Below are 15,959 nucleotides of genomic sequence, written 5' to 3'. Positions count from 1 at the left end.
ATCATGGTTTCTTAAGACATTATGCTGCTCTCAGATGAGGTAGCAAATCCTGGTGACAGATTCCCTTTAATTTAGCTGCCCATTGTTTCTTTCATTGCAAATACAGTTCCTTTGTATTGCTCCATGTGTACTTGACTAGATAAGTTAGATACTTGGTCAATCCTGACCAAACAGTCAGGTTTGGACAACTTTTATGTATTGTGTATGACCACCTTATTGTAATTCAGTGCCCATGCATCTTGTCATTCTAAGTCATGCCTCTGTGGTTTGCACTATTAACTACTCTTCAATTGTCTCTGTTGTTGGGAAACATAAACTGGTATGTGACCTCAAGAAGCAGGGAACTTTGAAAGTTCCTTTTACAACCTGGGTGCTAGGCTTTACTGCAATAATAATGCAAAGCAATACAACTAGAATTGATGTCAAAACATATGAGTACAGAAATTTTAGATTGTTGTGTTCAAAGACCATGCTTTTATTAATCATTTCTTAACCTTTAAAGCATGAGGTGTATTTTGGTTTTCAGAATAATATACATAAATAAAGCAGTCAGGGCTGTGTTGACATCTAGGTTGTGCCACAAGTTCAGAAGCAGAGTGCAGCAGTTAACATCAACTTGTCATCAGCTGCTGCACTCTGCATAAGAATATTAATAAAGCTCTCAGTATGATTAAGTGATTTTTGTCCTCTCGGTTGCTGCCTATGCAGAGCGCAAGAGCTAATGACAAACTCCTCTTTGTTGCTTTATGCTTACTAGGCAGCAACTGAGATGACATAGGCAGCAGTGTACCATCCTGCAGCTATCAATCTGACTTCTCACTGGTATTTTTATGAGAGAAGGGACAAATATCTGGGCGATCTGTGCTAAATTTAAAACAGTGTTCCCTGTAAAGTAGAAAAAAGGAAACAAGCAAATCCCTAACATTATAATAAACTTTAATCACTTTATTAAGACCAGTTCATGCCGGTCTTGAAAAGGGGGCGAGTTGGGTGTGAGGCACCTGATTCAGTAAGAGGTGCACACCTCTTAATAAATGATGCGAGATGAAGTGTCCTGTGCCTCGCCACAAATCTTAAGGCCCCGTCACACTAAGCAACATCGCTAGCAACATCGCTGCTAACGAACAACTTTTGTGACGTTGCTAGCGATGTTGCTGTGTGTGACATCCAGCAACAACCTGGCCCCTGCTGTGAGGTCGTTGGTTGTTGCTGAATGTCCTGGGCCATTTTTTAGTTGTTGCTGTCCCGCTGTGAAGCACAGATCGCTGTGTGTGACAGCGAGACAGCAACAACTAAATGTGCAGGCAGCAGGAGCCGGCTTCTGCGGAGGCTGGTAACCAATGTAAACATCGGGTAACCAAGAAGCCCTGTCCTTGGTAACCCGATATTTACCTTTGTTACCAGCCTCCGCCGCTCTCACTGTCAGTGCCGACTCCTGCTCTGTGCACATGTAGCTGCAGGACACATCGGGTTAATTAACCCGATGTGTGCTGTAGCCAGGAGAGCAGGGAGCCAGCGCTAAGCATTGTGCGCTGCTCCCTGCTCTGTGCACATGTAGCTGCAGCACACATCGGGTTAATTAACCCGATGTGTGCTGTAACTAGGAGAGCAGGGAGCCAGCGCTAAGCAGTGTACGCTGCTCCCTGCTCTCTGCACGTGTAGCTCAGTGCACTGGTAACCAAGGTAAATATCGGGTTGGTTACCCGATATTTACCTTTACCAAGCGCAGCATCTTCCACGCGGCGCTGGGGGCTGGTCACTGGTGAGCTCACCAGCAACTCGTGTAGCGACGCTCCAGCGATCCCTGCCAGGTCAGGTTGCTGGTGGGATTGTAGCGGGGTGCCAGGGGTGCCTCCGGGCTTGTAGTCGTGGCCCTTGCTGTCAGGCTTACCCCTGGCGCCACCGTCACTGGGGGGACAGGAGATGCCTTGGTGGGGCAGAGTGTGGTGGTGGTGCAGGTGTTGTCCGGCGCACAAACACTCTTCAGGCATGGTTCAATGCAATTAACAAACATCTTTATTCTTCACAAAGCTCCACACGAGGCAATAAGGTGATGATACGCTTCCTTCAGCTGGGGAAAGCCTGTCCTTGCGTCCCCTCCAGTGGGGATGTGCCTGACTACTCCTCTTCGCCTGGCTCCCACTTCTGGCTACCCACAGCCCGGACCCACACCGGACTGCTTCACCTTATGAGGTTCCACCCGCTCCTGTTCTCTCCGGCTTTCTGTCCTTCAGCTCCCACACTCTGCCCCGGCTCTGCTGCTCCGCTCCCGTCCCCGAGACAACTGCTCTCCTGATCTTTTCCTTCCTTCTCAACCCTTGCTCTGCCTTCCCCCTTGCTTCTGCCGGCTCCTCCTCCCCACTGTGGTGACAGCCGTCCCACCCGGCCACTAGGGGTACCCTAACACAATACACATGCAGATACAAATAAAACATTTTTATTAATTACAATTCCGGGTTATCTCAGCTCCCTCCTGTAGGGAGTATGCTCACCCACTACACGCCTCCCCTCTTAAAATCCGAGCCTCCCGGCAAGGCTCCAACTATAACCACATAAAATGTAAACACAGACATAACATGGTGATAACCTTCAGCCCAGTCCACAACAGGCGGCCCGTACGGGGAAAAGGGGCACCAGTCCAGCGCCCGGTCCTCGGCAGCGCCCGGCGGCTTAACAGCGCTCCCGGTCTTTGCTGGCGCCCGGAGGCTTAACAGCGCTCCCGGTCTTTGCTGGCGCCCGGAGGCTTAGCAGCGCTCCCGGTCTTTGATGGCGACCGGAGGCTTAACAGCGCTCCCGGTCTTTGATGGCGAGCAACAGGCATGTAAAACTTGTAACAAACTGCAAACTCTTCGCCCTGCGGAGGAGTCCCTGGCTCAGTCTGGCAGCGAACTCTCTCCGGGCTTTAGCAACTGGAACACAAACTTCTGCCTGTCAATCAACAATACCGGTCTTCATACAAGCCGTCTGAGGCGATCTACTCCGGAGGCCAGGACCGCTTCCATTCGGCCGCCTGGGCCTGGATGTAGGCGCCCAGGGACTGCCCAGGTTGTCGGCGTACCCTCCGGAAAGATACGGGAGCGAAAGGGGGCTCCGATGACGTGGCCTCTTCGGTTCCCGGCGGGGGTGATGAAGTCGCTACCCGGGGTGGTTGAGGCACGGGTTGCGGCACATCCAGGACGATTACCGGACGATTGGTAACGCTCTGATTAACCGCCACCACCGGGGTACTCTTTTCTGGGTCAGCGGTCGGGCCAGACTGCACCTCCGGTGTGACCGCCAAGGTGCGCCTGGAATGGGAGGCATCGGTCGACATCGGTTTTGGTGGTGCTCGTCGCCGGTTCTGGCATTCCTCCCATTCCACTTCCTGCTGCCACTGAGCAGCCTCTTGTGCGGTGGGTACCCGGGTCACCCCAACCGCAAACAGGCCCCGGCAACCCACTTCCCTCAGGAACCGTACCTTCTCCCCTTGGTACAGGGTATGCAGTCTCTGTGGGAGGCCTTCTGTATCTAAATGTACTCGGTTGTAGAAGTAGTCGTCCCCGGTCTCGCCGTCCCGGATGAAGCCGTACCCCTCTCTTTGGTTGAATTTCACCACCACTCCGGTGGTGTACTGCTGCTCAAATTCCTCGCTCCGGGGACCCGCCATCATCTCCCGGGCGACGGTCTCGGCGAGCAGCCGCTCCTGTACTGGATCCGGCTCAGGTAAAGGCGTCAGGGTCGGTGTAGAAGCTGGAGGAAATGGAGGCGGGCTTGCTTTTCCCGCTCTTGAGCATACTCCACCCCCAGTCTCACACCTCAGGTCGACCCCTCCGCGGTGGCACTTCTTTCTTCTTACAACACCGCCCACTTCACATGTCTTCTTACGTGCCCTGGGACCGGCACCTCCCCTCTTTGGGCGGAGTACTCCGAACTTCTTTTTCGGCACTGGCCAGCCCCAGGCTCTTCTTTTGGCGCCAACTTTTCGCGCGCTTTCTGCATCTTCACAGACGACGGCCATCTTGCCGCCATCTTGTGCCCGGTCCAACGCTGCAGGCACTGCTTCTTCTTCCCACCATGGGACTGGGAATCTTCTCCAATAGTCCGGATCCTGTGCCCTAGGCACCACTTGATCTCCGGCTTCTTGGGTCCCAGGCATGGAATTCGCATCCTGCCGACTACGCCACATGTAACGGGGTGCCAGGGGTGCCTCCGGGCTTGTAGTCGTGGCCCTTGCTGTCAGGCTTACCCCTGGCGCCACCGTCACTGGGGGGACAGGAGATGCCTTGGTGGGGCAGAGTGTGGTGGTGGTGCAGGTGTTGTCCGGCGCACAAACACTCTTCAGGCATGGTTCAATGCAATTAACAAACATCTTTATTCTTCACAAAGCTCCACACGAGGCAATAAGGTGATGATACGCTTCCTTCAGCTGGGGAAAGCCTGTCCTTGCGTCCCCTCCAGTGGGGATGTGCCTGACTACTCCTCTTCGCCCGGCTCCCACTTCTGGCTACCCACAGCCCGGACCCACACCGGACTGCTTCACCTTATGAGGTTCCACCCGCTCCTGTTCTCTCCGGCTTTCTGTCCTTCAGCTCCCACACTCTGCCCCGGCTCTGCTGCTCCGCTCCCGTCCCCGAGACAACTGCTCTCCTGATCTTTTCCTTCCTTCTCAACCCTTGCTCTGCCTTCCCCCTTGCTTCTGCCGGCTCCACCTCCCCACTGTGGTGACAGCCGTCCCACCCGGCCACTAGGGGTACCCTAACACAATACACATGCAGATACAAATAAAACATTTTTATTAATTACAATTCTGGGTTATCTCAGCTCCCTCCTGTAGGGGGTATGCTCACCCATTACACGATCGCTGGAGTGTCGCAGTGTGACATCTCACCAGCAACCTCCTAGCAACTTACCAGCGATCCCTATCGTTGTTGGGATCGCTGGTAAGTTGCTTAGTGTGACTGGACCTTTACTCCAGTCAGAGATTTGTGGCGTAAGAAATCACACCTGTCATCATGTTTTTGACGAGCGGGGGGCACCATGGACCCTTCCCGCCCACCTGCACCTATAAGATTGCTACGTTTCAAAGCTTTTTATGCCACAATTAAGCATAAAAGCTCTAATGAATTGGGTTAGCAATAGGGCTAGAGATGGGACTAGGTTTAAGGACAGAATTAGGTTGTATGTAATAAAAAAATGAGAATATATAATTTTATTATTAAAATGTTATGTCTAACAGTGTCGAGATTAGTGAGTACAAAAAAACTTGCCTTTCCCAGGGCACTAGCAACCCACACTACACCACTGCATCCGTTACCTAACTAATACAATGCCAAAATGAGCATTGACCCAGTCAGATATAGAACGTTTCATTAAATCCTGGTCTGTGTTAAGTTACTGTTTAGTTTGGTTAGGAAACAAGTTACTGTTTAGTTTGGTTAGGAAACAAGTTACTGTTTAGTTTGGTTAAGGAACAGGTTGACCTTTGGTGGAATCTACGGTATTTTCTTCTTATTCCCAGATAGCCATGTCCCAATAGGAATGTAATTGTTCCAGAACAATTCGCAAATAGCTTTTTTTTTTTTAATCTTTTTATGGCCATTTTGATGACCATATCAATAAGTCCAAATTCATCTTTTTACTATGGTATTATATTGGTAAGCTAAGTTACATGGGGTTATCTTGGCCCGTCATTTTTAAGCTGAGCTTTTGAATCATTAATTTGTTTCTAAAATAAAGCTTACTTATACTACAAATCAGTGAGCCTCCTGCCATCCGAGATTTCTTTCCACCTTTTGCAGTGCCGTACATAAAACTCAACATATTGTTAAGACTTCTTACATATGTATAAATATTATCTAAATTATATTAATATTTAGACTAAGCTTTAAGGATTTAGTCTAGGAGCACGTTCACGTCACAGAATTATGTCCATGGTAGGAAAATATTTTAAATATAGATCTGTTTTTGTTGTAAGATACATTTCACAGTAACTAGTTTTTATTTCTGCTGCTCCTTTGACAGTATTATCTCTACTGATCCATTACATTCAATGCCTAAAACACTTTCACCACTTTTGCTTTGGACATTGAACTAAATAAGAACATCACTAGATAGAAATATAGATAGATAAATAGATAATATATAGACTGATAAAAAGATATATATATATATATATTAGAAGATGGCCCGATTCTAACGCATCGGGTATTCTAGAATTTATTCTGTAGTTAATGTATGATTTGTGTTATACAGTTAGGTCCAGAAATATTTGGACAGTGACACAAGTTTTGTTATTTTAGCTGTTTACAAAAACATGTTCAGAAATACAATTATATATATATATAATATGGGCTGAAAGTGCACACTCCCAGCTGCAATATGAGAGTTTTCACATCCAAATCGGAGAAAGGGTTTAGGAATCATAGCTCTGTAATGCATAGCCTCCTCTTTTTCAAGGGACCAAAAGTAATTGGACAAGGGACTCTAAGGGCTGCAATTAACTCTGAAGGCGTCTCCCTCGTTAACCTGTAATCAATGAAGTAGTTAAAAGGTCTGGGGTTGATTACAGGTGTGTGGTTTTGCATTTGGAAGCTGTTGCTGTGACCAGACAACATGCGGTCTAAGGAACTCTCAATTGAGGTGAAGCAGAACATCCTGAGGCTGAAAAAAAAGAAAAAATCCATCAGAGAGATAGCAGACATGCTTGGAGTAGCAAAATCAACAGTCGGGTACATTCTGAGAAAAAAGGAATTGACTGGTGAGCTTGGGAACTCAAAAAGGCCTGGGCGTCCACGGATGACAACAGTGGTGGATGATCGCCGCATACTTTCTTTGGTGAAGAAGAACCCGTTCACAACATCAACTGAAGTCCAGAACACTCTCAGTGAAGTAGGTGTATCTGTCTCTAAGTCAACAGTAAAGAGAAGACTCCATGAAAGTAAATACAAAGGGTTCACATCTAGATGCAAACCATTCATCAATTCCAAAAATAGACAGGCCAGAGTTAAATTTGCAGAAAAACACCTCATGAAGCCAGCTCAGTTCTGGAAAAGTATTCTATGGACAGATGACACAAAGATCAACCTGTACCAGAATTATGGGAAGAAAAAAGTTTGGAGAAGAAAGGGAACGGCACATGATCCAAGGCACACCACATCCTCTGTAAAACATGGTGGAGGCAACGTGATGGCATGGGCATTCATGGCTTTCAATGGCACTGGGTCACTTGTGTTTATTGATGACATAACAGTAGACAAGAGTAGCCGGATGAATTCTGAAGTGTACAGGGATATACTTTCAGCCCAGATTCAGCCAAATGCCGCAAAGTTGATTGGACGGCGCTTCATAGTACAGATGGACAATGACCCCAAGCATACAGCCAAAGCTACCCAGGAGTTCATGAGTGCAAAAAAGTGGAACATTCTGCAATGGCCAAGTCAATCACCAGATCTTAACCCAATTGAGCATGCATTTCACTTGCTCAAATCCAGACTTAAGACGGAAAGACCCACAAACAAGCAAGACCTGAAGGCTGTGGCTGTAAAGGCCTGGCAAAGCATTAAGAAGGAGGAAACCCAGCGTTTGGTGATGTCCATGGGTTCCAGACTTAAGGCAGTGATTGCCTCCAAAGGATTCGCAACAAAATATTGAAAATAAAAATATTTTGTTTGGGTTTGGTTTATTTGTCCAATTACTTTTGACCTCCTAAAATGTGGAGTGTTTGTAAAGAAATGTGTACAATTCCTACCAGATATTTTTGTTCAAACCTTCAAATTAAACGTTACAATCTGCACTTGAATTCTGTTGTAGAGGTTTCATTTCAAATCCAATGTGGTGGCATGCAGAGCCCAACTCGCAAAAATTGTGTCACTGTCCAAATATTTCTGGACCTAACTGTATATATAGATGTTGTTGTGTGTAGTTGCCAAGTGTTTGTGTAGGGGCTGTAAATGTTCTGGGTGTGGGGGTGTGTGAGAGCGGTGTTGTTTGTGTGTTGCGTTGTGTGTGTGTGGTGCTGTGTGTGTTGCGCGGTTTGTGTGGGTGTGTGTGTTTTGGGGGGAGGTATGTTTTGTGCAGTGTGTGTGTTGGAGGAGTAGTCTTGGGGGGAGAGGAGTATAATAGGAGGAGTAGTCCTGGGGAGAGAGGAGTATAATAGGAGGAGTAGTCCTGGGGGTGAGCAGTATAATAGGAGGAGGAGTTCTGGGGGGAGAGGAGTATAATAGGAGGAGTAGTCCTGGAGGTTGAGCAGTATAATAGGAGGGGTAGTCCTGGGGGGAGAGGAGTATAATAGGAGGAGTAGTCCTGGGGAGAGAGGAGTATAATAGGAGGAGTAGTCCTGGAGGTGAGCAGTATAATAGGAGGGGTAGTCCTGGGGGGAGAGGAGTATAATAGGAGGAGTAGTCCTGGGGAAACAGGAGTATAATAGGAGGTGTAGTCCTGGGGCGAGTGGAATATAATAGGAGGAGTAGTCCTGGGGAAAGAGGAGTATAATAGGAGGAATAGTCCTGGGGGGAGAGGAGTATAATAGGAGGAGTAGTCCTGGGGCGAGTGGAATATAATAGGAGGTGTAGTCCTGAGGGGAGAGGCATATAATAGGAGGAATAGTCCTGGGGGGAGAGGAGTATAATAGGAGGAGTAGTCCTGGGGGAGAGGAGTATAATAGGAGGTGTAGTCCTGAGGGGAGAGGAGTATAATAGGGGGAGTAGTCCTGGGAGAGAAGTGTATAATAGGAAGAGTAGTCCTGGGGGGAGTGGAGTATAATAGGAAGAATAGTCCTGGGGAAAGAGGAGTATAATAGGAGGAATAGTCCTGGGGGGAGAGGAGTATAATAGGAGGAGTAGTCCTGGGGCGAGTGGAATATAATAGGAGGTGTAGTCCTGAGGTGAGAGGCGTATAATAGGAGGAATAGTCCTGGGGGGAGAGGAGTATAATAGGAGGAGTAGTCCTGGGGGAGAGGAGTATAATAGGAGGTGTAGTCCTGAGGGGAGAGGAGTATAATAGGGGGAGTAGTCCTGGGGGAGAAGTGTATAATAGGAAGAGTAGTCCTGGGGGGAGTGGAGTATAATAGGAAGAATAGTCCTGGGGGGAGAGCAGTATAATAGGAGGAGTAGTCCTGGAGTGAGAGGAGTATAATAGGAGGAGTAGTCCTGGGGAGAGAGGACGATAATAGGAGGAGTAGTTCTGGGGAAAGAGGAGTATAATAGGAGGTGTAGTCCTGAGGGGAGAGGAGTATAATAGGAGGAATAGTCCTGGGGGGAGAGGAATATAATAGAAGGAGTAGTCCTGGGGGGAGAGGAGTATAATAGAAGAAGCAGTCCTGGGGAGAGAGGAGGATAATAGGAGGAGGAGTCCTGGGGGGAGAGGAGTATAATGGGAGGAATAGTCCTGGGGGGAGAGGAGTATAATAGGAAGAGTAGTCCTGGGGAGAGAGGAGTATAATAGGAGGAGTAGTCCTGGGGAGAGAGGAGGATAATAGGAGGAGTAGTCCTGGGGGGAGAGGAGTATAATAGGAGGAGTAGTCCTGGGGGGAGAGGAGGATAATAGGAGGAGTACTCCTGGGGGGAGAGGAGGATAATAGAAGGAGTAGTTCTGGCGGCAGAGGTGTATAATAGGAGGAGTAGCCCTGGGGAGAGAGGAGGATAATAGGAGTAGTCCTGGGGGAGAGGAGGATAATAGGAGGAGCAGTCCTGGGCAGAGAGGAGTATAATAGGAGGAGTAGTCCTGGGGAGAGAGGAGTATAATAGGAGGAGTAGTCCTGAGGGGAGAGGAGGATAATAGGAGGAGTAGTCCTGGGGGGAGAGGCGTCTAATAGGAGAAGTAGTCCTGGGGGGAGAGGAGTCTAATAGGAGGAGTAGTCCTGAGGGGGGAGGAGTCTAATAGGAGGAGTAGTCCTGGGGGGAGGAGTCTAATAGGAGAAGTAGTCCTGGGGAGGAGTCTAATAGGAGTAGTAGTCCTGAGGGGAAGAGTATAATAGGATGAGTAGTCCTGGGGGGAGAGGAATCTAATAGGAGGAGTAGTCCTGTGGGGGAGGAGTATAATAGGAGGAGTAGTCCTGGGGAGAGAGGAGTATAATAGGAGGAGTAGTCCTGGGGAGAGAGTATAATAGGAGGAGTAGTCCTGGGGGGAAGTGTCTAATAGGTGGAGTAGTCCTGGGGGGAGGTGTCTAATAGGTGGAGTTGTCCTGGGGGGAGGTGTCTAATAGGTGGAGTAGTCCTGGGGGGGTTGGTGTCTAATAGGTGGAGTAGTCCTGGGGGGAGGTGTCTAATAGGTGGAGTAGTCCTGGGGGGAGGTGTCTAATAGGTGGAGTAGTCCTAGGGGGAGGTGTATAAGTGCCCAATGTGTGTGGGGGTGTGGCCGAGTGAACACAGTGTGCGGGGGCGTGGTCGAGCAGGCACAGTGTGCGGGGAGCGTGGCCGAGCGGGCACAGTGTGCGGGGGGCGTGGCCGAGTGGGCACAGTGTGCGGGGGGCATGGCAGAGCGGGCACAGTGTGCAGGGGACCGTGGCCGAGCGGCCACAGTTAGCGGGGGGCATGGCCGAGCCGCCACAGTGTGCGGGGGGCGTGGCTGAACGGCCAATGCGTGCGGGGGACGGGGCCGGGCCGAGCCGAGCGACTAATGCGTGCGGGGGGCGGGTCCGGGCCAAGCCGAGCGGCCAATGCGACAGAATAAGGCAATTATATATATATATATATATATATATATATATATATATATATATATATATATAAAAATATACCATATAGATATATATTGATATATATATATATATATATATACACAAACGATAGATTACAGATATATATATATATATATATATATATATATATATATATACATACGATAGATTATAGATAAATAGATAGATACCGTGTTTTTCCAGAAATAAGACATTCCCAAAAAATAAGCCCTAGCAGGGATTTTCATCATTTTCAGAGCAAGGCTTAAATATAAGACATCCCCCGAAAATAAGCCCTAGTCGCGGTTTAATAATGAAGCATCCATGCAGCTAAAAAAGTTAAAGATAATGCAGGACCCTTCATTATATACAGTGGAGTCCCGGCAATCACACTCACCAGACGCCGAGCGGGAGTCTCTGCAGAGATCGCACCCCCACACACATCCGATTTCACACACAAACATTAGATCACACACACACACACATCAGATCACACACACACTCCCCACATCCAGCAACACCAATTTCTTCTCGCCGGCAGAATCCTAAGAGGCAGTGCAGTGGAGCTCAAGGACGTGCAAGTGCAATGCTTTCTTACAGGACCTGCAGACACGTGACTTCTTCCCATCTATCCCTGCGGCCGGATGGATTCTGTAACGCTGGATGTGATGAATGAGTGAGTGTGTGAGTCCGTATGTGTGTGTGATCTGATGTAAGTGATCTGATGTGTGTTTATGATGTGTGTCGGCCAGAAGCAGGGGAGGACGGCGTGCAGCATACCTGATTGGAGTACAAACCAAAGATCACAGGAGGACCTGGTAGCCACGCAGCTGTTCGGGGTCTGGTAAGTATGAGTCTCCTGGGAAGGGGGGAACATACTTTTTTGGTGGGGTAAACCCTCCCCCACACCATGTTACTCCAAAAATAAGCCCTAGTGCTTTTTTTGGGGGCAAAAAAAGTATAAGACAGTGTCTTATTTTTGGAAAAAGACGATAGATAGATAATAGCTAGATAGATAGAATTACTATGTTTGGTTTTGATATCCTCTCAGTCCTTACCTTGGTAGGAAGACACTCTCCACTACGTAGAAGTCTTGCATAAGCACATCTCTGTCAGGTTTGGATGTAAGGTTACCTACAGTGTAGCCTATTCCCAACTGAATAGTCCCTTTTATCGCTGATGATGCTGTCTGTAAAGAGAATATACAGAGATTAATTAGTTTTCTCTAATACTGTGTTTTATCACAAGTCTTCTGAATTATTACAGTTTTTCAGTAAGTCACTATTTACTGACATCAGCAGTGAATGACTATACCATTATGAGTCCCAATTTCATAGGCCATATATGCCATCTCCCTGCTCAGCATCCAGGAAAGCATTCTCTTACTGCTTTATGTACTACTGCTCCTTCTGTCCACAGAGATTGACAACATTTCTAATGTTTGGGGCAGATACATGGCCTTTAAACAATATTCCTGTGACGAAAAGAGAGATGCCATTTCATGCTGACCTAAGGGCCTACATCCAATTCTCAGCCTATTTGTTAGCTCACACTACAAGCAAAGATAATGGGATCAAACAAATCTAGGTTGCCTACCTTTATTGGTAAAGTCACAAAAATATTATTACTGAACTATAAGGCTCATTCACACAACAGCATGTGATCAGTATGTTTTCTTCTTCTTTCTATTCATTTTAAGTAGTAGGTTGAAAAAAATGAGAAGATGTATTACAATTAATAGATTATTCTGTGTTTAGGATCTATTTCTGTGACAGATTTACAATGTTATATTCTTCTTTTAATTGAATCCATTTCTGATTTCAGCTTAAAAACATTGACTAAGTTTAAGTAATCATGTTTAATTAATCTTTTATCTTTTGGTCTCAGTGGTTATAATGTGATTGTCTAGTTGTGCTTTATATGGTTAGTCACACATGTTAAATGTGTAATGGTTGTCTATCACTTTCAAACAGCTTCTTAATAAGCCAAGGGAAGCGATAAAGAAAGAAAAAAAGGGGAATACTTACCAGAACAGCACCAACCCTACATATTGGGCGCTGTACTCCCCCATCACTCTTCTGGCATCAATGCTCAATGGGGGGTTGTCATTTAACTGCTCCAGCCAATTAAAAGCCATTAATTAGCTGCAGCCATCATATTCCGTTTGAGCAGAAGATGTCAGCTCACATGGAAATGTGAAGGCTCCAGCCAATCAAAAGCCACTAATTGGCTTGACATCCCCACCACCATCTATTGCCAGATGTTGATGCTCGGATTCCGGCTGGTTGCACCATTGAAGCCCTCACAGAAATGTGAAGGCTCCAGCCAATCAATAGCCACTAATTGGCTTAACATCCCCACCACCATCTATTGCCAGATGTTGATGCTTGGATTCTAGCCGGTTGCACCATTGCAGCCCTCATATTCTGTTTGAGCAGAAGAAGCCAGCTCACACGGAAATGTGAAGGCTCCAGCTAATCAACAGCAACTAATTCACTTCACAGCCCCACCACCATCCATTGGCGGATGTTGATGCTCGGATTTTGGCCAGTTGCACCATTGCGAGAAGTAAGAAAGTAAGTAAGAATCCTTTTTTTATTTCTACCCCCAACATGGGAACATTAAGGAAATTATTGAAACCACTTTAAGTGTTTGTCAATCTGCATGAATTTCTGTCTGATCTTAATTCAAGATATTGGCAAAACTCTCTGATAGTGACACAACACTCCAGCGCTGATGTCCTATTTCCTTCCAATAGACACAGTCTGTGAAATTGGCTACCAACAAACTGGTTGGGGGGCAATCTAACAAATTATCGGATCAAACTTGGGCCAATGTTATTCTATTACAAAAAAGAAACAAAACCGCTCACCACTGCAGAGACAAGCCTGAATATATCCTCCTGTTAGTCCCCTTTGGTCCGGCACGGATTACGGCAGCAAGCCGAGAAGATAATAGAAGAAAGCAGTGGAAAAATCCAGCTGGACTCCAAAGGGATAAATAAAAATGCTTCTTTATTTATATCAACTCGATTAAAAATATATATCCATTTCTCAAGTAAAGACACCGGCTTGTTCACACTGATGCATGGCAGATGTATACTACTACGCGTTTCGGCGGAACGCCTTCCTCGGGTCAACAATCATGACCTGAGGAAGGCGTTCCGCCGAAACGCGTATTAGTATACATCTGCCATGCATCAGTGTGAACAAGCCGGTGTCTTTACTTGAGAAATGGATATATATGTTTAATCGAGTTGATATAAATAAAGAAGCATTTTTATTTATCCCTTTGGAGTCCAGCTGGATTTTTCCACTGCTTTCTAATGTTATTCTATGGGGCATGTCAAATTTTTTCCATGTACTGATTTTGTCTAAGGAAAAAATTTGCAGCATATCCGAGTTGCATCCAAAAATCAGATCACACTCGGCCATGCATGTTAATGAGTTTGTGAAAAAATTGGACTGCAATTTTTTTACCATCAAACTCTGATCAGAGTATATCAGACCAATTTTATCGAATGAAAAAAATACAATTGTGTGACCCTAGCCTTACACAGGATAGTGAGGAGAAAGAGAGGGAGAAATCGCTGATCGTTTGCAAAACATAGGGCTGTATTCATCATTTGCGGTTTTTTTAAGTCACTTTTCTTTATTTGTCTTGTAGTATTCTAAAAAAAAAATGTAAAAACACATATAAAATAGACTTTAAAAATGGGGCAAAATAAAAGAAGAATTAGGCAAAATTAATAAACGGCTAAAAAATAGTAAACAAAATGTGCAAATAATTAATAAATCAGGTCCATGAAGAATATTTCTTTAGATATTTCTCAGTTGTAATTGTAATGTCAGGTTAAATAGAATAAAAACGGAAGGAATTTAAATGTAACTTTATAGGTTGTTTTATAAATGCTTTTGTCTTATGTCTCAAGGATTGACTTTATCGACTTTCTGTGAGGAGATAGGAAATACAGGTGGACAAGGCCTAATGTAAAGTCTGTTGTGGCTCCAGTAAGAGTGAATTAAACATTGAGAGGATTATTGTACTAATCCTTCAAGTCTCATTTTAAAATTAAGACATCCACTTTATTGCTTCCTTCCTTGAGAAGTGTAATTTCAATAAACGAACAAGCTACTAAAAAATAAACAAGGTAAACATCACACACTGTATATCGTCATTACGAAGGGATGAAGCTAATCTTAGGACCAGCAGATATGGTTATACTGTAGTCTGTAGACTGTGAGCCCTCGCGGGCAGGGTTCTCTCTCCTCCTATACTAGTCTGTCTTGTACTGTTAATGATTGTTGTACATATACCCTCTCTCACTTGTAAAGCGCCATTGAATAAATGGCGCTATAATAATAAATAATAATAATAATAATAGTCTGATATATTAGTGATATTATCTTACTTTTTGCAAAGCAAAATTATGAATCAATTCACATAAAAATCAGTTTTAACTTAGTATCCCCAAACACTTGACAAGTGCTAGATAAGTTACTTTATTTTCGCATGTTATTCTATCTGGTACAGGCCTGGCATGAAAAAAAAGAAACAAAAAAACAACAATCTGGCCAAAATCACTAGTTGATATTTTTTTTCTGTGTAGCTTGCATGGCCACTATGATTTCCCTATTCTCCCTCCCTGTATACATCCTCTCACTCACAACTTGTCGGGGATCACAGGCCACGCCACCCATGACATCATTGTTCAGAGCATTGCCTCCTGCATGCAGAGCTGTGCTTGATTGACACGTTATATTCTGTTCCCAGCACAGACAGGAAAACTCTGTACTCTGTGCTTTGTACAGTCTGTAGCTGGTAGTAAGCAGGTCTCTTGACCACATGTGACATATCAGGTAAAAAGAATTTTATCAAGTAATTACAGGCTTTATAATAGTTTGAAAATGTTTTCAAGGTCCCCATACATCCCATTATAGTAAAGTCAGCTGAACTCACCAATATTGTAGGCTCTCCCTACTTTCCTCTCTCCTCTGATAGATGATGTTAGGCCTAAGCCTCACGAAAATCGGAGCAATAAAACATCGCATTCCACTCGGACCAATATTAGTCTATGTCCCAGCACCCATGAGCGATTATTTTCTCAGCCCTAATCGGACCGAAAAAACGATTGCAGCATGCTGCGATTGTAATGCGAGTCTTGTTTCTCTCGCACCCAATCAAGTCTATGGGGCGAGGGAAAAATCGCACTGCACTCACAGTACACCGGTGTACCGCGAGTGCAGGGCGAGAATGGCAATAGCCAGCAACGGAGAAGAGAGGGAGATAAATCCCTCTCTCCCCC

General features: G+C 45.8%; 1 protein-coding gene across 1 annotated transcript in view; it reads right to left on the bottom strand.

The window, feature by feature from the left end:
• The window catches only part of PIP5K1B (phosphatidylinositol-4-phosphate 5-kinase type 1 beta), a 234,410-nt gene that overhangs the window by 109,358 nt on the left and 109,093 nt on the right, over positions 1-15,959 (bottom strand). The window contains exon 4 of the mRNA XM_075317790.1: positions 11,713-11,843. Coding sequence (XP_075173905.1) covers positions 11,713-11,843 — 131 coding nt within the window. The remainder of the gene's footprint in view (positions 1-11,712; positions 11,844-15,959) is intronic.

This window comes from Anomaloglossus baeobatrachus, chromosome 1, assembly GCF_048569485.1.
Source record: "Anomaloglossus baeobatrachus isolate aAnoBae1 chromosome 1, aAnoBae1.hap1, whole genome shotgun sequence".
Classification (NCBI taxonomy): Eukaryota; Metazoa; Chordata; class Amphibia; order Anura; family Aromobatidae; genus Anomaloglossus; species Anomaloglossus baeobatrachus.
The sequence above is the reverse complement of the archived record's forward strand: the minus strand, read 5'-3'. Positions and strand labels throughout refer to the sequence as shown.